This window comes from Felis catus, chromosome E2 (genome assembly GCF_018350175.1).
Source record: "Felis catus isolate Fca126 chromosome E2, F.catus_Fca126_mat1.0, whole genome shotgun sequence".
Taxonomy (NCBI): domain Eukaryota; kingdom Metazoa; phylum Chordata; class Mammalia; order Carnivora; family Felidae; genus Felis; species Felis catus.
The window spans coordinates 3,140,181-3,164,218 of NC_058382.1; the positions used below are offsets into that span (position 1 = coordinate 3,140,181).

Below are 24,038 nucleotides of genomic sequence, written 5' to 3' on the forward strand. Positions count from 1 at the left end.
GACCTCAGAAGGAGTCAGGAATGACTGCTCAGTGAGTGTGTGCTCTGGGCCGTGTCTTAAGTGTGGGGTTTTACTTACATGATCCCCTGAATGCTCCATCATGCCCCACTTTCCAGGTGAGAGAAAGTGAGGCTGGTGGGGGAGGGGACATGGTGTTCAAGGTCACACCTTGAAAGGGACCACTGTGTTTCTGCCAGAGGTCCAGCTCCTTCCAAAGCCTGTGCCCCTTTCTTTATAACCAATGTTCAGCAATCTGTTCAGCAATCACTGCCACAGACACAAATCGGTTATATATGGGGAAACTGAGGCTCAGTGGGGGGTATGAGTCTTCCTCAAGGTCCCTGAAAGGGGTCAGTGGTGAGTTGGGGCCATGCTCGGGCCTCCCTTCTTAAGTGGGAAACTCTTTGGTTAATTATCCATTTATAATGTCCAAGACAGATCCTGCCGGGGGCCCTGAGTTTTCAGTAGCTTTGGGTCTGCAGTCGGGGCTTCTGATTCACAGACTCCAGCCCTTGAGACTCTAGGCCACATCCCAGGAGGAGAAGGGAGTCCACGCCCCCCCCACCCCAGAGAGTTCCCAGAAAGAGTCCTACAAGTGTCTGATGAGGTCACAAAGGCCCCCCCTAAGGCTCCTCCCCCAAGCCAGGGCTGACCACCCTCCACTGCAGGGCCATGGCCAAGCCCTGGGGAAGCCCCACCCTCTGGGACCCCTGAGCTGTGGCACCTGCCAAGCCTAAAGGGCCAGGGCGGGTGGGCTGGGGGACACTGGGCAGGCCAAGCGCCCCGGTGCCGGGTCCCTGACTCTGTCTGGCGTGACCCACCTTTTCTGCAGCCGCCATGAACCGGCTTCAGAACATCAGGCGCATGGAGCCATTCCAGGGACCCTCAAAATGGGTCCCCACACTAGGCGAGCTGCAGAAGACCCTCCAGAGGGGAGAGTACCTGCCCCTCCGCCCGCTGCCCATGTTCGAGAGTAACTTTGTCCAGGTCCCCAGTTTCCTGCACCCTGGGGGCAGAGAGGGGCAGGAAGGGATTGAGACACCACCCCCCCCACCCCCGCCCCGGACTGGGGGGTTCGAACCCAGGCAGGCACTGACTAGGCAGCCGCGGGGGTGGGGAGGCTCAGGTGGTAGGGGGCTTGGGCTGGGGGTGCCAGAGGAGCATTGGAGAAAGGAGTGGTCCCAGCCCCTCTCCCCGGCCCCCCAGGTGACCAATCGAGGGGCCCCCGTGTACGTGCACCACAGAACCAACGGTGTGACCATGGGTGTGGCCGCCTCCCATCCTGGCCTGGTGTTGCCAGACATCCTGCTGATCGCTCAGCCCCCGGAGGGCAGGGAGTGCGCCAACCTCGTCCTCACCAGGTGCCTCCATTCCCCCTGCTCCCTGGGCCTGCTCTATCCCCCCCTCGACCATGACCATGTCCCTCTCCCGCCTCTCCTCCCCCCCCGCCCTGCCCCATCCTCTGCTCCACCATGTCTGTCTCCTGCCTCCCCCAGGATGCTCCCGCTGGACCTGACCCGCCTCTACGTGCATGACCTGTCCTCCTGGCGCCTGAAACTGCGCCTGGCCACGGGCCGCTGCTACTACCTGGAGCTGGATGCCCCCCGCAACGAGGCTGGCTTCCTGTTTGACCGCTGGATCCGGCTCATCAATCTGCTCCAGGAGCCCGCCACCACCTGGCTCCCCAGGACCCCGCATAGGCCCGCCAGGGACCCGGCCAGCGTCAAACCTCCTGCCTCCACCTGGCACCTACAGGTGGGCAGTGCCCCTCCACAGACCCTGGGAGCAGCTGTGGTTTTGGATTTCAGAGCCGGGACCAACAGCTGAAATCCAGAATCCCAAGAAATGAGGCTGGGGGTCAGGACTCCTGGGTCTGAGGGAGGAGGGGCTGGAGGTCAGGACTCCTGGGTCTGAGGGGGGAGGGGCTGGAGGTCAGGGCTCCTGGGTCTGAGGGAGGAGGGGCTGGAGGTCAGGACTCCTGGGTCTGAGGGAGGAGGGGCTGGAGGTCAGGGCTCCTGGGTATGAGGGAGGAGGCCCGCATTCCAGGATCTGAGGGAGGAGGTGGCTGGTGGCCTAGATTCCAGGGTTTGCAGGAGCAGAGGGCAGGACCCCTGGGTCCTGGCATGGGGACGGGTTGGGGTCCTGGAGTCCTGAGCTGGGTAGGTAATGGGGACGTGGAAACCAGGAGGAGGAACCCGTCCTGACTGACCCTCTCCCGTCCACAGGACCAGCCCCAGTCCGGACGTTTGGGTGAGCAGCCTCCGTGTCCTCAGACCCTTCCCTACTTGTCAGCCTCTCCTGCCCCAGGCGTGGCCACACCTACCAGCCCTTGAGCTCTCTCCCCTCCCCTGCCCGAGCCTCACATCCTCCCTGTCGGGGACCCTGACTGGAGGTCCTCCCCTCCTCTGCAGTCATGACTGTGGAGCCCAACTTTCCTTACAAGATGCTGACACTTCAGAAACAGAGGAAGGCCAGGGTGAGCAGGTTGGGCAGGCCGGGCTGGGGAGGGGCCGGGCTGGGGGCCCCCCGCGCCTCCTGACTGCCCGCCGTCCCTCCTCCCACCGCCAGACCCTCAAGCGCAAATTCAAGTCTCAGGCCGTGGGCGACTCTGTGCCTCTCATCTGGTCACAGCAGGAGCACGCTGAGCCTAGAAAGAAATCTGCAGAGAAGAAGTAGGCTTGGGGTCTTGCTGCCCACGGGAGGCCGAAGGGCGAGGACCCCGGTGTGGAGGCCACCAGAGTCACCCCACATTGCCCCCTACAGGTCCCAGCGAAACCTCCACCCTGACACATCTCAGACCCAAATCCAGGTTACCGGTGAGCACACCTCGCCCTCCCTGTGTGGACCCCCAACGTTCTGGCTCTTCCCCCGAGAGCTCACACTGCCTTCTTCCCGCCCAGAGAAGCCCAGCATCACCATCCGCACCGTTTTCAGCATCGTCTCCAACACCATCAACCACACACAGTCCTCTTCCAAGGCAGGTATTTCCTGGGCGCCCACTCCTGGTCTGAGGGAGGAGGGGCTGGGGGTCTGGACTCCTGGGTCTGAGGGAGGAGGGACTGGGGAGCAGGACTCCTGGGTCTGAGGGAGGAGGGGCTGGGGGTCTGGACTCCTGGGTCTGAGGGAGGAGGGACTGGGGAGCAGGACTCCTGGGTCTGAGGGAGGAGGGGCTGGGGGTCTGGACTCCTGGGTCTGAGGGAGGAGGGACTGGGGAGCAGGACTCCTGGGTCTGAGGGAGGAGGGGCTGGGGGTCTGGACTCCTGGGTCTGACGGAGGAGGGGCGGGGGTCTGGACTCCCGGGTCTGAGGGAGGAGAGGCTGGGGGCCTGGGCTCCTGGGTCTGAGGGAGGAGGGGCTGGGGGTCTGGACTCCTGGGTCTGAGGGAGGAGGGGCTGGGGGCCTGGACTCCTGGGTCTGAGGGAGGAGGGGCTGAAGGCTAGGATTCCTGGGTCTGAGGGAGGAGGGCCTGGGGGTCTGGACTCCTGGGTCTGACGGAGAAGGGGCTGGGGGTCTGGACTCCTGGGTCTGAGGGAGGAGGGGCCGGGGGCCTGGGCTCCTGGGTCTGAGGGAGGAGGGGCTGGGGGTCTGGACTCCTGGGTCTGAGGGAGGAGGGGCTGGGGGTCTGGACTCCTGGGTCTGAGGGAGGAGGGGCTGGGGGTCTGGACTCCTGGGTCTGAGGGCGGAGGGGCTGGGGTCCAGGACTCCTGGGTCTGAGGGAGGAGGGGCTGAGGGCCAGAACTCCTGGGTCTGAGGGAGGAGGGGCTGGGGGTCTGGACTCCTGGGTCTGAGGGAGGAGGGGCTGGGGGCCTGGACTCCTGGGTCTGAGGGAGGAGGGGCTGAAGGCCAGGATTCCTGGGTCTGAGGGAGGAGGGCCTGGGGGTCTGGACTCCTGGGTCTGACGGAGAAGGGGCTGGGGGTCTGGACTCCTGGGTCTGAGGGAGGAGGGGCCGGGGGCCTGGGCTCCTGGGTCTGAGGGAGGAGGGGCTGGGGGTCTGGACTCCTGGGTCTGAGGGAGGAGGGGCTGGGGGTCTGGACTCCTGGGTCTGAGGGAGGAGAGGCTGAGGGCCAGAACTCCTGGGTCTGAGGGAGGAGGGGCTGGGGGTCTGGACTCCTGGGTCTGAGGGAGGAGGGACTGGGGAGCAGGACTCCTGGGTCTGAGGGAGGAGGGGCTGGGGGTCTGGACTCCTGGGTCTGACGGAGGAGGGGCAGGGGGTCTGGACTCCCGGGTCTGAGGGAGGAGAGGCTGGGGGCCTGGGCTCCTGGGTCTGAGGGAGGAGGGGCTGGGGGTCTGGACTCCTGGGTCTGAGGGAGGAGGGGCTGGGGGCCTGGACTCCTGGGTCTGAGGGAGGAGGGGCTGAAGGCCAGGATTCCTGGGTCTGAGGGAGGAGGGCCTGGGGGTCTGGACTCCTGGGTCTGACGGAGAAGGGGCTGGGGGTCTGGACTCCTGGGTCTGAGGGAGGAGGGGCCGGGGGCCTGGGCTCCTGGGTCTGAGGGAGGAGGGGCTGGGGGTCTGGACTCCTGGGTCTGAGGGAGGAGGGGCTGGGGGTCTGGACTCCTGGGTCTGAGGGAGGAGGGGCTGGGGGTCTGGACTCCTGGGTCTGAGGGCGGAGGGGCTGGGGTCCAGGACTCCTGGGTCTGAGGGAGGAGGGGCTGAGGGCCAGAACTCCTGGGTCTGAGGGAGGAGGGGCTGGGGGTCTGGACTCCTGGGTCTGAGGGAGGAGGGGCTGGGGGCCTGGACTCCTGGGTCTGAGGGAGGAGGGGCTGAAGGCCAGGATTCCTGGGTCTGAGGGAGGAGGGCCTGGGGGTCTGGACTCCTGGGTCTGACGGAGAAGGGGCTGGGGGTCTGGACTCCTGGGTCTGAGGGAGGAGGGGCCGGGGGCCTGGGCTCCTGGGTCTGAGGGAGGAGGGGCTGGGGGTCTGGACTCCTGGGTCTGAGGGAGGAGGGGCTGGGGGTCTGGACTCCTGGGTCTGAGGGAGGAGGGGCTGAGGGCCAGAACTCCTGGGTCTGAGGGAGGAGGGGCTGGGGGTCTGGACTCCTGGGTCTGAGGGAGGAGGGACTGGGGAGCAGGACTCCTGGGTCTGAGGGAGGAGGGGCTGGGGGTCTGGACTCCTGGGTCTGACGGAGGAGGGGCAGGGGGTCTGGACTCCCGGGTCTGAGGGAGGAGAGGCTGGGGGCCTGGGCTCCTGGGTCTGAGGGAGGAGGGGCTGGGGGTCTGGACTCCTGGGTCTGAGGGAGGAGGGGCTGGGGGCCTGGGCTCCTGGGTCGAGGGAGGAGGGGCTGGGGGTCTGGACTCCTGGGTCTGAGGGAGGAGGGGCTGGGGGTCTGGACTCCTGGGTCTGAGGGAGGAGGGGCTGGGGGTCTGGACTCCTGGGTCTGAGGGAGGAGGGGACTGGGGCCTGGACTCCTGGGTCTGTGGGAGGAGGGGGCTGGGGGCCTGGACTCCTGGGTCTGAAGGAGGAGGGGGCTGAGGGCCAGGACTCCTGGGTCTGAGGGAGGAGGGGCTGGGGGTCTGGACTCCTGGGTCTGAGGGAGGAGGGGCTGGGGGCCTGGGCTCCTGGGTCTGAGGGAGCAGGGGCTGGGGGTCTGGACTCCTGGGTCTGACGGAGGAGGGGCCGGGGGTCTGGACTCCCGGGTCTGAGGGAGGAGGGCCCTGTGTCCTGGCTCTGGGAGCCTCCCTGGCCCTGACCATTCTTCCCCTCTTCTCTGTCCACCTACAGTGTTGCTCTTCTGACTCAGACACGGCCACAGTCCTGGGCGGTTTAATTGAGACCCCCATCGGCTGTGCCTCTGCAGACACCCCTGATATTTCCTTGCTGGAATCCTATGATCCCTTCAACACGTACCTGTGGCAGCAGGACATTGAAAACCTGATGGACCCCGATACCAGCACCTTGTCCTTGTCCTCCTTCTCCCCAGCCACCTACCCTCCCCGCTTCTCCCTCCCAGCCGCTTACTCCTCCTCCCACAGGCGCAAGGAAAAGGCCCAGGCTCTGGGATCCGGGCAGAGGCAGCGGCCTCCACCCTCTCAGAAGACCGCAGCTGCCCGCGTCGCCGCTTGGAAGGTTCCATTCCTCCGTGACCAGTCCAAGAGGGTCTCAGCAATGCATGATCCATCCCAGAAGATGTCGACTGCACCCGGCCCACCCCGGGGGCCCCCAGTGGTACCCGCTGTTACCCAGAAGACCCCAACAGTACATTGCCCCCCTTGGAAGGCCCCACCTGTATCCGTTACTTCCCGGAAGGCTGCAGCCAGTCCTGGCCCGGCCCGGAAGGCCCCACCTGTATCGCCTACTTCCCGGAAGGCTGTATCTTCCTTTGTCCCAGGAAGGAAATCCGTGTTCCTACCTGCCCCATCCCAGAAGGCTCTGACGTCACCTACTCAACAGCAGATGACACCGGACGCTGCCACTTTGGGCACGTTGCCCACGGGAGGTCCTAGAGGGCGTGTGCTCGAGAGAAGCCAGCGTGAGGGGATGCCAGGACCACTGATGTTTGTGGGCACCCAGGAGATGGACCTGATAGAGACAAGGACCCAGAAAACATCCCAGGACCTGCCTTTTACCACCACCAAGAAGGAGTCGGAGGAGGTCGTGCTCACCAAAGCCCTGAAGATCACCCTGGATGGCTTGAAGGGCAGGGGCAAGTTGGAGGACAAGGTCCACAGAAAGAAGGAGGAGATATCCCTGGACAAGCCTGGCTTAACCTCCCAGACGGTGGGGCAACAGCAGAAGTGGCTCAAGACCCAGGAGGTGGTCATCCAGGGACCCCCGGAGGAGCAAAGCAGGCCGTTCTCGGTGGAGGGGCTCACCCTTGCCAAGCTGATGATCATGGCCAACTCCAAGGAACCGCCCCTGAGGCCAGCAACAGTCAATCCGTCCTCCTGGCTCTCGAACCCCCCGATGCCTGACATGTCAACAGTCAGCCCCAGTGAGGTGCCCTTGCCGCAGGGGACACCAGAGGTGGTTGGAGAGCAGTCCCTGTTTGGCACCTGGGTGAAGGAGAGAATGCATCCGTGGGCTGAAGGGAGCATGTATCACTGGGTAGAGGCACAGCCCCAGGTTCCAAAAGAGGCTTCCGAAGTGCCTGGCCTCCCCAGGCATGAGGCCAGCAGCCTGATGATGGACAATGTCCCCCCAGATCCCATCAGTCTACCTGCATCAAGGTGGGAGGAGGCACCCCTGTGGCCCATCTCCCTGACCCCCATCTCAGAGATGAAGGCCAGTGTGTTCCAGCAGCCAAAGAGAGCATCTCTTGAGCCCGAGAGGCAGTCAGACCAGCTCGAGGGGAGGTCAGACCAGCTCAAGAAGACTCCAGACCAGTTCGAGGGGATACCAGACCAGCTTGAGAGGATAGACCAGCTCAAGAGGATGTCAGACCAGCTCGAGGGGATGTCAGACCAGAGTCCCCTGGCCATAACAAAGTTGTCCTCTGATGTCATCTTACCAACGCTCGTAGAAAATGAGAATATGATGGACATGGCCCCCGAGGTGGAGGACATAGAGGAACTGGGTGTCTACAGTCCTTCAGCCAGGTATTTGGGGTGACAGCTGACACGTTCTGTCAACTCCATTAGCTGCAAGATAAAAAGAGGATCATTCCCTTTTTTCACTTTTATTCACGGACTCAATGTATAGAGAGTGTTGTGCTAGGCATTGTTCTAAGCACTAGAGATATGGCATTGAGCAATTTGGGGAGCATATGCTCCTGTCATCTTGTGTGTAGAGCCCAGGGGTGCTGTTCAATGTCCTACGATGCACAGGATGGCCCACCACAGCAGAGAATGATCCAGAGAAAATATGAGTAGTGCTGAAGTTAGGAGTCCTGACAATTAAAAGCTAAGTCAATTATATTGCACGCTATAAGGTGATAGCTCCATGGGAAAAGAGCAGGAGAGGGGGGACTAGGGATGAAGATAGGCAGCCTCCTGTATTGGACTGGTTGGTCCAGGAGGGCTTCAGTGAGTTGATGTCATTTGTGTAAAGGCCCGAAGGAGGGGAAGAAGGAAGCCATGCACACATCTGATGAAAGTATGTTCCTTGTAGAAGAAACAGCCACTGCAAAGGCCCTGAGGCATGAGTGTGTGTGTGATACGTTGGACCAAGAGTGAGTTCCAAGGGACCCCAAGAGTAGGAAATGAAGTCAGAAGAAGTCACGCAAGTGGTGGTAATCACGTGGGACCTTGCAGACCATTTCAAGGGCTTTGGCTTTGATGCTGAGTGAGCTGGGGGATTTGGGGCAGAATGGCTGGAACTGGTGTATATTTGAAAAGGCCCTCTCTGGCCAAAGCATGGAGAAGGTAAGGGGGCAAGGATGGAATCTGGGAGAATAGGGAGGAGGCAGTTGCAACGATCCAGGCATGAGACAAGAAGGGAGGTGTTGGAGGTGTGAGAAAGAGGCAGGATGGTTGAGCCGACAGATTGGCTCATGGATTGGACATGGCCATGTGGTGTCAAGGGCAACTGTAGGGTCTGGGGTCTGAGACACTGGAGAGACGGAGAGGCTGTGAATGCAGCAGGTGGCAGGGAGGGGGTCAGGATCGTCTAAGATCCCTGGCGAAGAAGTGGGGCAGGTAGCTGGATATATGAATTGGGAGTGACGGGAAATCATTGGCACATGGATAGTTACCACAAGCCAAGAGACTGGAGGGGGTCACCAGCCAGTGAGTGTCGACAAAGAGGGTGCAAAGTGTTCAGAAAAGGAGAAACCAGGGGCGCCTGGGTGGCTCAGTCAGTTAAGCGTCTGACTTTGGCTCAGGTCGTGATCTCATGGTTCGTGAGTTCGAGCCCCGCGTCGGGCTCTGTGCTGATGGCTCAGAGCCTGGGGCCTGCTTCGGATTCTGTGTCTCCCTCTCTCTCTATCCCTCCCCGACTAGCGCTCTGTTTCTCCCTGTCTCTCAAAAATAAATAAATGTAAAAAATTTTTTTTAAAAAAAGAAAAGGGGAAACCATAGTGAGAGTTGGCAGAATGGCCACAGCCTGGGTGTCAGGGGAAGCTGCGTGTAATGCTGCAGTTAGGTGAAGGAATACGGGACTGAGGCAGGAGCCCTGGGCTTACCAGCAAGGATTTTATTATTTGTTGCATGGTGGGAACAAAGACCCGAATGGGGCAGGCCGACAGGAGCACAGAAGGCAGGGGATCACTTGCCGCAACCCTTGAAAACACGATGCTCAGTGAAAGGAACCAGATGCAGAAGGCCTCATCGTGTGTGATTCCATTTGTGGGAAACTTGCAGACCAGGCAAATAAATCCAAGCGGAAGGGTGGTTGCTAGGAGCTGGGAGGAATGGGAGGAATGGGGAGGGATGACTTATTGGGAACAGGGGTCTCCTTTTGGGGTGATGAAATGTTCTGGAGCTAAGTGGAGGTGGTGGTTGTACCGCACTGTGGATGTAATTGGTGTCGCCGAACTGTGCACTTTCAAACGGCTGCAACGGTAAATTTTATGTGATGTGTATTTCCCCGCTCTATACCTACCTACCCACCCACCCACGTACACGTACTTTCCTATGAACGTGCGTAGGCAAAGAGGGGACGCAGAGAGGAGGGGTCCAGCAGCTTTTTTCCAAGTAGTTCGCTGGAAGGGGAGGAGGGACATGGCAAGAAGTAGCCGGTGTTGGAAGTGAGCACGAGAGTGCTGAAGAGGAGAGAGAGATTAGCATTTGCGTGTTGGTGTGAAGGATCCACAGGCGGGCTCCCCCGCAACTAGGCAGGAGGGAGAGAAACTTGGGAGGGACAGCAGGGACAGGAAGACACTGGTGGGGACCCTTCTTCCAGCTCACGCTTCATTTTAGCAGGGATTTACTGAGCCCTCACTATGCTCTTCCTGTGACCTCCAAGACCCCCTCTGGCTTTTTCTCTCTCCGCAGCATACAGAGTTCCCAGAGCCTTCATTAGCGGGATTCGGGGGGAGACCATCTCAATCGCCAAAGTGTCCAAAGGAGCCCAGCGCGACCAGGTAGCCAGAGACCCTGCGGACCCGCCTTAGTCCTGGTACTGAAGTCCGGGGGCTCGGACACCACCCTTACTCTTTCCTCCTCTTCCCCACAGGCCCCCAGGGTGCTGTGCACCTGTACCGTAAGAAGCAGGGTGCTGAAAAGTCCGGGCGGGGGGATGCTCCCTCTAGGGTAGAGACCAGAGCTATCTATACGTTTATATATTGGGGGGCGGGGGGCGGGGGAGAGCCCGCGGAGCGGCCCAGCTTCGCAGAGATTAAAAGCCTGAGTCTGAGACTCGGCAAAAACCGTGACTGGGTGCCAGTGTGTGCGCGCGGGGTGGCGTCGGGCTGGAGGTGGGAGGCGGCGGGGGTGGGGGGGCTGGTGCACGCAGACCCTGCCTGGCGGCCCAGAGCGTCCCCTGCAGCGCAGCGGCTCCCATTGGCTGGGGTTCCAGGGGCCCCAGCCAATCTTGCCAGGAGTCGTGGTTTTCCTGGGCTGGGACGCCCCCCCCCCCCCCGGACACTCAGAAGCGAGGGGCACCGCCGGATGGAGCCACAAGCACAGCTGACCAGTGACACGTTGACATCAGTCTGGTGAGGGCAGGGCGGGTGGGATCAGGGACTGGGCTTTGGGGTGGGGGCCAGGAACTGGGTGCGGGTCTGAGCGAGGGGCGCCTTCAGGCCCCACGGAGCCCCCTGCCCCTGCAGTAGCTGCCGCCTCTCTGGATGTTGGATATTGAGTTCCAGAAGTCCCCCAAGGGGAAATGGACAACACCACCCTTCGACCCGCGCTTCCCCAACCAGAACCAGACCCGCAACTGCTACCAGAACTTTCTGGGTGAGACCTTGCGGGCCAGGTTAGGGGGAGGGAGACAGAAGAGGCGGGAAGGGGTCCGCCCCACCTGAAGACAGGGAGAGGGTCCCGGACCGGCCTTGGTGGCGGTGACCGTTGGGGTGGGGGGGGTGGGGGTGGGGCCCATGGTCGAAGGGGCGGGGCCTCGCCGGGAGTGGGCGGGGCCTATCTGGAGGGGCCTGGGCCGAGGGGTGGGGCGAGGGTGCGATGGGCGGGGCCTGGCCGGGAGAGGGTGGAACCTGCTATGGAGGGGCGGGTACCAAGTCCTGCAGGGGCGGGGCGAGGGAGGAATAGGCGGGGCCTATCCAGCGTGGGCGGGGCTTTGTCTGGAGGGGAGGAGACCCTGTCCTGGAGGGTGGGATCGAGTCTTGGAGGGGAGGGGTGAGAGAGAGATAGGCGGGGCCTATCCGGTGGGGGGCGGGACCGAGGCTTGGAGGGCCGAGGCAAGGGAGGGATAGGAGGGGCCTACCCAGCAGGGGCGGGGCCTGTCCGGGACGGGGCATGACCTGGTCTAGGGGCCAGGACTGGGCCTGGAGGGGGTGGGGCCTGGCCTGGAGGGGCGGGACCGAGTCCTGGAGGGGCTGGGCATGGCCTGGAGGGGGTGGACCGACCGTGGAGAGGCGGGGCCTGACTGGGAGTGGGCGGGGCCTGCTCTGGAGGGCTGGGGGCCAAGTCCTGGAGGGGCGGGGCCTGGTCTGCAGGGACTGGGACAGAGGCAACCCCGCGGCCCGCTCCGCCCCACCCCTCAAGACTACCACCGCTGCGTCAAGAGAATGAACCGCCGTGGGAAAAGCACGCAGCCCTGCGAGTATTACTTCCGCGTGTTCCACTCGCTGTGCCCCAAGAGCTGGGTGAGCAGGAGGCCGAGGGGGCGTCGACAGCCGGCCGGGCGAGACCAGACCGGGCGAGGGTGGAGGGTCCCGCGGAGCTGAACAAGCGCCCGCCGCCTCCCCTCCCGCCCGCCTCTCCCCAGGTGCAGCGCTGGACCGAGCAGATCCAGAGAGGGACCTTCGCAGGCAAAATCTGACGGCCTGAGTGCGGACGCCCCGAAGGATCAGCGCGCTGACACCCTCCACCCCCCACCGTCCTCGAGTCTCCCCGAGACTCTCTAAGCCACACATAAAGCTATGTTGCTGCTGACGTTTCTTATTATCTGGCGCGGGGGCTGGAGAAGACCTTTGTCTGTGGCCTGCAGCTAACACTACCGGTTCTGATGGAGGAGGGGGCAGGGGAGGATTCTGCTCCGTCGGGCTGCCATGGAGGGAGGGTAGGCAGGTGTCTAGGGCGGCAGTAACCAAGCCTCGTCCGCCCTTGCCCCACTGCCTCCAGCAGCAGCCGCCACCAGCCCGGGGTCCTCTCTGGATCTCTGGATGACCACGCGCGCCCACCAGAGTGCCCCTGACTGTCCATCCCCACACTTAGACGCCCTCCGTCTCCTCCCTCAGGAGCCTCTTCCTCTCTGGCCTGAACGCCTCCCCCACCTCCTTTGGGACTTCCATTCCCAAGTTCTGGGGTGGGGGGGAGTCTACTGTGCACACCCCCCCCCCCCCGCCAGCGCTGACCCCAACCCTCCCTCCCCTGCTCTGGACCCTTCCGTGAGCCCCTCCCAACAGTCTTTTGCACACCTGGCCCTGTCAGCACCGGCCCGCCAGAGCAGCCTCTTCCTTGTTCCCCCAAAGAACAGGGGCGGCTGCCCCACCCCCCAGACTTCTCCATTTCCCCAGGATACTCCAAGCTCCTGTCTGAATAATTTGCTCCTGCCGCATCCGGGCACCGGGCCTGCCCAGGCTCAGAGGCGGCAACACCAAAATCCATCCTCATTCCAAATGCCCCCGAAAGGTCACCTCTCCAACCACCTGCCCCCTCCCCCCCCCCCCGGAGGCTGAGGCGTGACCCTTAACAGAGCGCAGAGCCCTGGGCTTCTAGCCCAGACCGAGTCCTGGGCACAGGGAGGACTGGATTCCACTGTGTCTCCCTGAAGCTGTAGGACTCCCGCGACAGCCTGGAGCCAGGCTCTCTCAAGTCATGTCAAGAGGCCAGTTTAATCCGGGGCTCGAAGGTCACTGTTACTGATCAGAACAACTTGTCGGTGACCCTGAACAAGCTTCTTGACCTGCGTGCACCTCAGCTTCCCCAGGAAACAGAGATGGTACAGTCCCGTTACCAGGACAGGTGGGATGATGGGAGGGGCTGAGCGGACTCTGCTGGGTCAGCCTCCTGGATGACTGTCCCCAGGCACACCCTCCACGCTGGCCTCATCAAGCCACCCAGGGCGCACCCCAGCCGTCTCATCTCCGGGGATGGCTTCACCCAGATACCCTGCCCCCCCCTCCAATCACAGCCTGAGAGGCAGGGGGGCAGGTGAGTGCGCAGGGCGTGCCGGGAGCGCTGCCCCTGTGGCAGGGAAGCCGACGGTAACACACAGGCAAGGCACCTCTCCGAGTCACCAAATAGGGCTGCCGACTGTCTGACACTCAGTGAGGTCACCTAGGTAGCATCTGAGCACAGAGCCTGCCACCTGTACAGCCCCAGCCGGCCTCTGGACCTCAGCAGGCCACCCCTGCCTGGAGGGCACTTTCTCTCCCTTACCCGGCAGCCACTCTCAACTCTCCATTTTCTGTCCCCACCATCAGCCCTCCACCAATTTTTTTTAAAGTTTGTTTATTTTGGTGGGGGCGGGGAGGGAGAGGGAGAGAGGGAGGGAGGGAGGGAGAGAGAGAGAGAGAGAGAGAGAGAGAGAACAAGCAGGGGAGGGGCAGAGAGAATCCCAAGCCGGCTCCAGGCAGTCAGCGCAGAGCCCGATGCGGGGCTCAAACTCATGAATGGCGAGATCATGACCTGAGCTGAAATCGAGTCAGATGCTCAACTGACTGGGCCACCAAGGCGCCCCCATCCCTCAACCACTTTGGAGCATTGTTTTTATTCCAGGCCACCAACCCTAAGGATGCCGGAGCTGGAGGCAGGGTCCGGCCTCGTGCACTATGGCTGTCTGGGTCAACAGCACAGCACACCCCCAGGCCTTGAACTCAACAGCACCTCCACTGCTCCCTGAAGCCCCAGTGCCAGCCGCAGGGACCTGCAGCAGCTTCCCAGGTCAGAGGAGGTCCTGTTCCCACCCCTCTCCCCAACTCGCATCCCTGCTCTCCTCACCACCTCCTTCCTCCTCCCCCTTTCTTCCCCCAGGGCCATCCCCTCCATCTCAGGCCACCTCTTGCCCTCTTCCCCTGCCTCTGAGCCCCTCGGCCGGTTCCTTCCTCCCCATCCGGGGACAGGCTCAGGCTTCCAGGCACTTCCCCATCAGAAACGCTCAGCTGCCCTTCACCCTTTGCTCCGGGAACCCAAACTCTCAAGGAACCCGCTCTCCCTCTCGTCCCCATCCATGGAAGCCACCGCGACCCAGCTCACTGTCCCTTGGTTCCCAGTGGGCACGGCTCCAGCCTCCTGTCTCTGGAACCAGCCTCCTTCTCATCCTGAAGATCCTGCAGCCTGATGAACTCTGAAACGCCTCAAGTCCCAATTGCACAGATTACCAGCCACGTGGCCCCCAATTCCCCAAGCCGTCTGCACCGTGGTCTTTTCATCCAAAGTCTGCTGATAACCACACCTACACTTCGTAGGGCTGCTGGGGAGGACCGTGCTGTGAACCACAGGCTAGTTGTCGGGCCCAGGTGTGTGTGGGGGGTCTCTGCCTGTGTAAGCAATCCGAGGAAGCGTGTTGGTTCATACTGGTGGCTGACACATCGCACGGTGAGAGTGACTGATCGCCCTCCAGGATGGCCAACCCATCAACAGGGTCCCGGGGCTCCTGGAGACAACCGGCCAATGCCGTGTGCATGTAAAAGGGTCAGGAGAGGAGTGGGTCCAGGATTGGGGTGCCCAGCCTGGATGGCACTCTCGGCTCTGCTTCCGGCCCAGCCACCAGAGGCGAAGGAGAAGGCAGAGCATGGACCTTGAGCACGTGAGCTGTGATTATTTCCTGCGTCTTTCAGTTCCTTCTTCCCTTCATCTCCCGGCCAACTTCCCTACGCCCTCGCTCAGGCTGCGCGATGGGGTTCGAGGCCCTGCCTTGACCTGCCGACTCTCATTCTTCCCTCCCCGGGGCCTGTGCTGTCCTGTCGTGGTAGGAGCCATCGACTCAGTGGGGTGGGGGTGGGGGGCCGAGTTCGGGGCAGAACCTGGCAGCAAGGTGGTCACTGTCCTCTGCAGGATGTTTGTAAAGGGGGTGGGGTGGTCCTGGGAGTGCGGCCGGCCATGAAGACGGACGCCAGGCCACACAAGCCGCGCGACTCCCTCCCCATCACCCTGCCGCCCCAGCCCAGCACTTCTCAGTGGGGGTGGCGCTGGCCCCCAGGGGGACGTCTGGCAGAGTCTGGAGACATTTCTGTCACAACCGAGGGGGGTGCTACTGGCATCGGGTGGGCGGAGGCTGGCGGGGCAACGCCTCATCCTACAACCCAGAATGAGCGGGCTCTGCGTGGGCCTCCGACCACTTGGGTTCCAGACACTCTGGGGAAGCGGACCAAGGCTCCAAGCCCTCTCCCCCCGAGAAGAGTGCACATGCGCACGTGCAGTTACTACACTTTACAACAGGATCTCTGGAAGTCTTGTAACCCCCCGCCCCGTGGTTGTCCATCCATCCATCCCGGAGGAGATTCCGGCTCTGCTGTGCTGCTGGTCTAGACGCCACAGTGAGGCACCTGCACTGCAGTCTGCCCTCCGCGCCCTCCTCGCCTTCCTCCTTTCAAACCATCAGGCTCAGTGGGAGTCTGACAGACAGGTGCTCTGTGAAAGAGAGGGATTTGAGGTAAACACGTCCGCTCTGCCCTGCCCCCCACCCCCAGCGGCCTCTCCCTGCCCCTCTCGCCCTCCCTTCAGCCCCTGGCTGCTTCTGCCCCTCAGGTGTGAGGCCTCAGCTCTAGAACAGCGCCAGCTCTCGGAAGCAGGACGCGCTCACCGGTGGGTAGCTGTCCCCATGTCTCAGGCAGTGGCAGGGAGGAGGTGACCACGAAGGTGACGGCGGTGTTCCCTAAGGCCCCAGATCTGGAGCATCATCGCCCTGGTCCCACAGAGCCAGGCCTACCGAGAAGACACGGACGAGGCTATGGGGGCAGCTGGGCCCCACGTGACCGTGATCAAGTCACCCTACTTGCCGGACCTGTTACCTCATCTGAAGGAGAGGGGAGTCCGTGCACTCTTCACCAGCACCCTTCCAGCGGGGATGGGGTTCTCGCCTCTGTCCTCTGCCATCCTCGGGGCCATCCTATCGACCCTTCGCCCCTCCAAAGCTCCACAAACATCCCCTCGACACATAAATCAAAATGAAAAGCTACAAAGGACGCTGCTTATATCAAGGTTTTAATAAAATAAAAAGTTCAAGTGCTTTCAATCCCCCAACATACCCCGTTCTGGTGTGGGGGAGGGGAGGGACCCCCACACCCCAGTAGCACCAGGGACAGCACCATGAGAAAGATGAGGTCGCGTCCGGCCTCCCTGAGACCCACGGGGTGGTGAGGACGTGTCCCAGACATCCCTCCACCTTGCCCCCCCACCTCAGACAGTCGCAGAGCTGAGCCCAAACCCACTCCCCTCCGCAGGGCAGTCTCTAGGGGGGGCCGCCCCCAGGTCAGTTCCACCGCCTCCTGAGGCCTGGGCTTCCGGGGAGACACCAAGGGGCGGCCCCCACCCCTTATGGCTTTGCTCCCTGGGCAGGAGGGGGGTAGGGAAGGGAACGGCTCCTGTAGTCCTGAGGTTGGAGTTGGGGATGGGGGTGGGGCAGCAGCGGCCAGGGCACCCAATGTGGCGGGGGCGGCTCAGGGGTCAGCAGTCACAAAGGGTCAGGGGTCAGATCCCTGGGTGTCTCCAAACCGACCCAGCCCCCAGCCTGGTAAGAACTGTGCTGGGGTCCAGGGCCAGCTCCCTCCCAGAGGTCCAAGAGCTCCTTCTAGAGGTCAGTGAGTCCCCGAGAACATGGGGCCGTGGGGGAGGGGGGACTAGGCAGGATCCCATCTTCTCCTGGCCTGGGGCCTCCCCTCCGGCCCATCACGGCCCGTCACCGTTGACATCCAGGTCAATGGAGCCATGGCTGACCACCAGCCGCAGGCGCTTGGGTGGGGAGAAGGGGGCAAAGGCGAGGGCCTTCTTGGGGATGGGGGTGGGGCCTGGGGTCCCGGCAGGGGCAGGGGCGGGGGCGGCAGGTGGGGGCCGGGCCACCCGGCTCAGGTCCACGCGCACCACATAAGGCAGCCCATAGCGCCGGGCCCAGTGCCAGTCCTGCTGAGGGGCCCAGTGGGCGCGGGGGGCCGGGCCCAGGGCCACCAGGGCCTCCGCCTGCAGGCAGCATCGGGGGCCACAGCCTCCCCACTGGTGCAAGGAGACGCGGGCAGCACGGAGAAGGGGGGGAGCTGGGGCCCTCCGGGGCTGGGGGCGTCGGCGTCTCCGGGGGCGCACCCGGGGCTGGGGCTGAGGCAGCCACTGGAGCCAGAGGGGCGAGGCGTCAGGGCGGGCGCCGCAGGGCAGGGGGCGTAGGGGCTGGCAGGCAGCTGTGGAGGGGGGAGGGGAGAGAAAGGGGTGGATGTGAGCAGGGCGACTGGCACGGGGCGGCGGCGGGGGGGGGGGGGTATGGGGGGAGGGGAGGGAGGGCGACGGAGGGACACGGTGGTCGGTGGTCGGGATGGACACAGGCTGGCAGGACAGGGTCCCCGCCCCGAGCTCACCACAGAACGGGTCCCGGAGTAGTGGGGACAGGTGGGCGCAGGCCCTGGGGCCCAGCCGGCCACCACCCTCCAGGCCCTGCTGCAGCCTCCGCTTGGTCTCCCGGAGCTCGTACTTGTCCAGCAGCCGCGGGGGCGCGGGTTCCCTGGGCCGCAGTCGGAAGGCCCCTTCGCCTCTCCTGTGGGCGGGCGGAAGGAGAGGAGGGAAGCGGGTCCTGAGGAGGCTCTTCGGGGGCACTGCAGTGTGCTCCTGCGGGGCCTCCCCACCTCCCTCCGTGTCCTCCCACCTCACCCCTCCTGGTCCCTCCCCACCTCACCCCTCCTGGGTCCCTCCCCCCTTCCCCTTGGTGGGGGCCCTCCCACCTCACCTCTCTTGGGTGCCCTCCCCACCTCACCCCTCCTGGGTCCCTCCCCACCTCACCCCTCACCTCTCACAGGTATAGCATTCACAGTGCTCATTCTTTTCACCAAAGAAGCCTTCGCCATAGAAGCAGGTTACCTCGTCCCCCGGCTCAATGTCCCGGAGTACCTTCACACAGGCTGAGTTCCCATCTGCGGGCACAAACTGGGGGCTGGGCTGCTCAGTGACCGGTCCTGGGGGCTGCCTGGCTCCACCCCACCCAGGACGAGTGTGATCCCAGGACGGGCAGGGGCCAGGGGCCAGGAGCCCCCAGGAGCTTCCAGGGCCTGCCCTCTGAACACGCTCCCCAACTTCCTGCCCGCATGCTGGCCTCCGCCCTCCCCGCAGGATGATGATCTAACCTGACCCTGGCAGTGTTGGCAGACAGCACCGCCTGCTCCCTCCTGCACCCTTCCTCCACCCCTCCCACAGGCCCCCACCCGCTCCCCACTCCCTGGCAGCCTGCACCTTGGCAGTGAGGTCCTAGCTCTGCCGGTCTCGCCGTCTCCCCCCACCAGGTGCCTGTCCGCCCTGCGGCCCCAGCCTGGGATTGCTGTCCCCTGAGGCCACTCTTGCCTGTGCCTGTTCCTGCCTCGTGCTCCCCCTCTGGGAGGAGTGGACTCCCATCTCTCCCCCCACTCTAGCCTGACACACACCTGGGGGTGGCTCCGGCCACCGGCCCACTTCATCCCAGGCCAACTGGCCGGAGCCTCCGTGCACAGGGCCTCGTGTCCTTGCCCTCTGTATCCCCCAGACTCCATCTGGAGCCAACCTCTCACTCAGTGACACACCGGGTCACACGCCAGCCTCTGGCCCCTCCCTGTCCTGACAAGCCTCCAGCTCTTGAGCTGCCAGGGCCATCTAAAAACCAAACCCCATTATTCACCCAGTGGGAGCACCCGTGGGGCAGACCTGAGCTCCTTTGTGGCACGAGAGGCCAGAGTCACCATGGCGACCATGCCTCCTGGCCCTCCACTGAGACGTGCCTGTCTGGGATGGCCTAGCACGCCTCAGTTTCTCCTCAACACCTTGGAAAGTCCTGTTCCTCCTCAAGCGCCTGGCTCTAAACATCTGTGCGGCCTCCTGGTTCTGCACCGCTAGGTAAAAGACTGGTGCCTGGTGCCCGGGCCCTGAGGTGGCTGGCACCTGCCTCACCACAGAGCCTCTGTCACGAAGCCTTGCCCCGTTTCCTGTCCCACCCAGCACATTTTCCACCGTCAAATCCATGTAATGGGCCTACAGAGTCACAGAACACAAGAACCACGGGGGTGCACTTCACGCCGGACCCTCGCCACCATCCCCGGAGACACATTCTCACCGTCTCCCACCCGAGAAGAGTAACTCAGGCTGGGGGCTGGGGGAGCCAGGACTCAAACCCAGTTCTAACTCCAGAGCCCTGGTTGCACCTTGGGGCTCCGACAGACAGCGCAATGAGGCCCACACCCAGCAGGATGCACACCCAAGGCCTTATGAGACTCCTCTGCTTTCAGGCACTCTGTGCTCCACCACAGAGAACACGCAGTGGCTCTCCCTGCAAAGGTGCTTCTCCATCCTGCTCCCTCTGCCTGGAAGTCCTGCCTCCCAGAGTCTCATCCTCTGGGGCTCGCTCTGGCCTTACCCCAGGCTTCTGGGGCTCAGCTCCCCTGTGTCCTGCTATGGCAGGTGCACAGCTGTGGCCAGTGGGTTCCAGGCGCGGGGGCACCTTCTGTCTCCCTGTCCACCACACTCCCCCCTCCAAGTGAACTCAGGTTCAGCGAGGAAAGAAGGCTGCCAGCAGGTGGCAACCTGAGATCCAGGGAGACTCGCCAGGGCCCCTTCCTCCCTGATCCCTGATCCCTGATCTCTGCAGATGCACACAAGGTTCCGGCCAGGGGCAGGAGGCAGCTGTACCAGGTGGGGAGACTCCGGGCAGTTTCTGGCTAGTCACTGACCCAAACGCCCCTCCCCGGAGCCCCCTTATTTCCCCCCAAGCCCACTCCTCAGTGGGGGTTCCCCAAGTCTCACCTTGCAGTTGGGTTTGCAGTCTGGAACATTGAGGGGAGGGCGGGGAGAGAAGAAGAGACTCAAGTGAGCAGGGAGGTGAGTGGGCACCACCAGCCCCGGCCCCGCCCTGTCCCGGGCCGGCCCCAGCCCCGGCCTCGGCCCCACCGTGGTTTATGAAGGCGGCGGGGCCCAGCCACAGCTGTGCGCTGCGCTTGCGGGTGGAGTACATGATGCTGAAGTCGTTCTCGCCGGCCCTCAGCAGCCCCTCGTCAGCCTCCCGCAGCTCCGCGATGCAGCCCACCAGCAGTTCTAGCTTCTCGTTCTTCTTCCTGCAGAAAGGCCAGGCCAGGCCAGGCCGCCGTCTGAGCAGCGCCTCCCCAAGCCCCAGCTGGGCCACCAGGGGGCCTCCTGCCTGTGCCACCTTGGTCCGCCTCCCAGATTTCTCAAGTCCAGCCCCCCCACCGCCTCCACACCTGCCTGGGGGGGGTCTCCTGGCTCCGGGTCCTTGGAACGGGATGGCCCGGTCCCACGTGGACCCAGGCGTCACTCAGGCTCTCCTCTCATGACCAACTCCCCTTGGGCCCTGCACAGTAGTCCTTCTGCCTGGACTCCCGTGAACTCACCACAAGCTGCCACCCCCCACCCCCACGCTTCACCAGACCCTCCAGTGGGTCTGTGCTTAGGCCTGGTTCCCAAGAACACTCAAAGTTCCCTGGTGGCTCCCAAAGCACCAAGCAACTGTGGTCAGCACCTGCGGGTTTACTCGGCTACCGCCTGCCTTCTCTCGGCACTGAGATCAGTGGGCAGGGTCCATCTTGCTCACTGGCCTGTCCCTTACCCGGCGGTGCTGGCTACGCAGCAGGGACCCCATCGGCACGAGGGCTGCCACAGTCCTGCGCACAAGGTCAGTGATTTCCTAGCAGCCCCCGGAAGCCTGGGGTCGCATGGGGGTTCTTACCCCCATCGGCTCTGCTGTGGGGGAAGAATGTCTCTGGGACTAGGCCTGGCCTCCTTCGTCTCAGCAGGAAACTGTCTCTTCCCACCCCCGAACAAAGACATCTTCCTGGCCTCAACGCCAGAGGTATCCCCCCTGATCTCCAGGGGTCTCCTCTCCCAGCAGCCTCTGGAGCCCGTGGCTGTGAGTTTGGCCCTCTTACCAAGCTCTGGTAGACACAATCTTGGCTCCATTTGTCTCCATAGAATAGCGTGTACAGGGCAGGATGGTAAAGCCGCTTTCAGGCAGGAAGGCTCGGAGGTAGCGATAGATCTGGGGGAGGTGACGGGGTGGGCGGGGTGAGGAGGTGGGGCAGCCTCGTCCTCAGCCCTCTCTCTCCTGGGTTCTAGTCCTGCTCTGCCACTGACCCGCTGTGTGGCCTTGGGGAACTCACTTCCCCTCTCGGGACCTCAGTTTCTTCATCTGTCAAATGAAGAGGTTGTACTCCATCTCAGAGGGCCCCCCAACTCTCCTAGGATTCTCTGAGCCTCGTCTCAGATGGCCCCAACAGCTAGGAAGTTAGGGAGGCTGGTGGGGGGGGTGGGCTTTGCAGAGGGACTGGGGTTCCAGAGGTCTGCCTGCCACAGCGAAGGATCCAGGACAGGCCGAGGTGACAGGGAGGACGTGTGGGCTGAGGGTAGGGGAAGGGAGGGGTGCCCTCACGTGGGTCTTGAGGGCAGCCTCCTGCCGCGGGCCCCGGCTCTGGAAGTAGTGGGCCATCCAGCCTCCCAGCGTCAGGGCCCGGTACGCAGCCTCCAGGTCCCGCTGCTTCAGGAAGGCCTCCAGCGCTGAGCGCAGGTGGTGCTGTCGCCGCAGGGGGGGCACGGGGCTGGGGGAGAGGGCATGCCTGGGTCCCAGGGCCTTGGCCTAATCCATCCGGGCCTTCCCGGGCCCTGCCCCCACCCCCACTTGGGGCTGCAGGGGCCGTGGAGGCAGGGGAGGGGTCCCGGAGCCCTGGGGCCACCCTGTCCCAGGCCGCTCACCTGACGTTCATCTTATGGGTGCGGAAGCCGAGGTAGGGGTCCAGGACAAGGCTGGTGGCAAGGTCGTCATTCTCACACAGCTCTCTGGCTGTCACTCTGTCAGGTCCCATGGTGCCCCGCGGACCATGCTGCCTCTGGCCAAGAGTCGGGGGCACAATGCAGGGGCAGGGGCGGCGCCCCGGGAAGGGCCGTTTGTGAGCTGCGCAGGATTTGGCAAGCGTTTCGGTCTCCAGTCTCATCTACAAATCGGGGAGGAAAGCAGTGCTGACTTCACAGGGCTCTCGGTGCAGACAGAATGCAACAAGTACTTGTGACAGTGGAGAAGCCCCCAAAGAAATATCAGTCACTGTCAGTCGGTATCACGCTCTGGAGCAGACACAAATCCCCCAGCCACACACGACCACCCTCTGTGCACACCCACACACTCACGTGCAGATCCCCTCATGCCCCCATACACCACACACACACACACACACACACACACACACACACACACACACACGCATGCACGCATGTCCCTACTGGCCCGGGGAAGGCTGATTAATTGGCAGTCAGGGATAACCCTAAAGGCTTAGCCCTGCGGAGGCGGGAGTCAGGGGGAACCCATCCCCACCTCCAGCCCTCACCAAGGAAAAATCCAAGACTTCCCACCCCACTGGGACAGACTGTTCCTCCACCCACCCTCACTCTTCCTGGCTTCAGCCTCCACCTCCCTCCCCCCCCCCCATCCCCACTCCCCCAGCAGCCTTTGGGAATCATCAGGAAGCTCTCGGTGAAGCCCCAGGCAGCCTGGAGGGGGGTGAGGGGAGGGAGAGCGGAGGAAGGATCCCAGCACCTGCTCCCTCTCCAAGGATTCCGGGGGAGGGGGGGCTCCAAGGACAAAGCAGGGAAGGGGGGAGAGGAAAGGAATGACACAGAGAGGCAGAACAGGTCCATAAAAAGGGGAGAAAGAAGGGAATCAGCAAAAGGAAAGAAAACAAGACCCCTAACCCGGCCTACGGATGGCCTGCTGGGCATCCGCACCACAGTGTGTCAGGGAGAGTCCATGGGGGACCGCAAAGAAGGGGGAGCTGAAGGGAGATCAGGAGCTAGAGCTGCGGGAAAGGGGGTCTAGAAAAGACAGGAAGGCTGGGGATACATAAAGAGGGGGCGCTGCGAGAGGGCGCTGGGACAGGGCGGAAGCTGCAGGGAGGTATGTGGGTAAAGACAAAATGCAGATTGCACGGAGGGGAGCTGGGGCAAAGAAGGGCCGGGGGTGCCTGCTGGAGACACGGGGCGGCGGGAAGGCCTGGGGATCCAGGGATGACCCCAGGAAAGCCAGGGTGGACACCTAGAGTCGAGGGCAGGTCCCGAGAAGGTGAAGGGGGGCCGAAGGGTCCACAACGGGGCTTGGAGAAGCAGAGAAGGGGCAGGTAGGCATCCAGGGAGCAGCGAGCCTGGGTCCAGGGAGGGACCTGGGTAGGCAGTGAGGGGTCCAGAAGCAGGGGCTGAGGTCCGCGGTGGTGGTCCTGGGACAGGGGCCTGGGCACGCAGTGAGATCCAGGGAGGGGAGTGCAGAGCCCGCGGGCTACCCCAGGGGTCCGGTTAGGCCCGGGAGTGCAGGGAGGGGCCTGGGTGAGCAAGCACAGGGAAGGGGCAGGGCGCCGAGAGCAGCCGGGGGCCCGCCAAAGGGCCAGGAGACGTGGGCGCCTGGACACGAGGAGGGGCCGGGCAGGGCGGGGGACGGTCGGGGCTGGGGGCGACCGGGAGCCAAGGCGGCGCGGGGTGGGGGCCGAGAGGGGGCTCAGAGGTCGGGCCCCGCGCCACCCCTCACCCGCTTCTCCTCCTCCTCCTCCTCCTGAGGCACCCGCGCCGCCGCCGCCACCACCTCCCACTGCCTGCTCCGGCTCTCGTCAGACACGGTCGCCGCGCCTCCCGTCTGCCCCGCTGGGTCCGCCCCGCCACGGCCAGGGGGAGCTCCCATTGGCCGAAGCCACCGCCACTCCTGAGGGGCTGTGGCGCTCGCGCCGCTCCCATTGGCGGAGTCCAACTCGGCCCCTCCCCGCCTGCCCCCACCATCGGCGCCCCCACGAAACCCTGCTCCGCCCGCGCCGCTGCCAAGCGCCGCCAACTGCAGCTAATGGCTCCCGTAGCTGTCCTTCCGTCGCTGCCATGGAGACCGGCCCCGCCCACGGCCCGGAGT

General features: G+C 63.6%; 3 protein-coding genes and 1 long non-coding RNA gene across 5 annotated transcripts; 2 read left to right on the forward strand and 2 right to left on the reverse strand.

Annotated features, from left to right (window-relative positions):
- Positions 1–667: 667 nt before the first annotated feature.
- On the forward strand, positions 668–10,194 carry FAM71E2 (family with sequence similarity 71 member E2). The gene is made up of 11 exons (XM_019819114.3): positions 668–987; positions 1,207–1,361; positions 1,497–1,755; positions 2,226–2,250; positions 2,412–2,476; positions 2,569–2,672; positions 2,764–2,816; positions 2,901–2,977; positions 5,718–7,531; positions 9,866–9,954; positions 10,047–10,194. Exons 1-10 carry the CDS (start codon positions 838–840, stop codon positions 9,891–9,893), a joined length of 2,730 nt encoding a protein of 909 aa, XP_019674673.3. The 5' UTR covers positions 668–837; the 3' UTR covers positions 9,894–9,954; positions 10,047–10,194.
- LOC109494719 lies at positions 9,046–10,184 on the reverse strand. The gene is made up of 2 exons (XR_002149731.3): positions 9,500–10,184; positions 9,046–9,424 (listed from the first exon to the last, which is right to left on the reverse strand). It is a non-coding gene; the product is annotated as an uncharacterized LOC109494719 (long non-coding RNA).
- Positions 10,195–10,388: 194 nt separating the features above from the next.
- LOC105261211 (cytochrome c oxidase subunit 6B2) lies at positions 10,389–11,926 on the forward strand. The gene is made up of 4 exons (XM_023246002.2): positions 10,389–10,527; positions 10,642–10,771; positions 11,537–11,637; positions 11,760–11,926. The coding sequence occupies exons 2-4, from the start codon at positions 10,660–10,662 to the stop codon at positions 11,811–11,813; spliced, it is 267 nt and encodes an 88-aa protein (XP_023101770.1). The 5' UTR covers positions 10,389–10,527; positions 10,642–10,659; the 3' UTR covers positions 11,814–11,926.
- A 4,198-nt stretch (positions 11,927–16,124) lies between these two features.
- Positions 16,125–23,805, reverse strand: KMT5C (lysine methyltransferase 5C). Of its 2 annotated transcripts, none has more exons than XM_023245996.2 (9): positions 23,670–23,805; positions 21,857–22,095; positions 21,537–21,702; positions 21,037–21,146; positions 20,045–20,208; positions 19,901–19,920; positions 17,925–18,061; positions 17,500–17,675; positions 16,125–17,325 (listed from the first exon to the last, which is right to left on the reverse strand). In XM_023245996.2, exons 2-9 carry the CDS (start codon positions 22,093–22,095, stop codon positions 16,826–16,828), a joined length of 1,512 nt encoding a protein of 503 aa, XP_023101764.2. In that variant the 5' UTR covers positions 23,670–23,805; the 3' UTR covers positions 16,125–16,825. The 2 variants fall into 2 exon arrangements, with proteins under 2 accessions (XP_023101764.2, XP_023101766.2); XM_023245998.2 differs by lacking the exon at positions 23,670–23,805 and adding an exon at positions 23,187–23,553.
- Between the last annotated feature and the right edge of the window lie 233 nt (positions 23,806–24,038).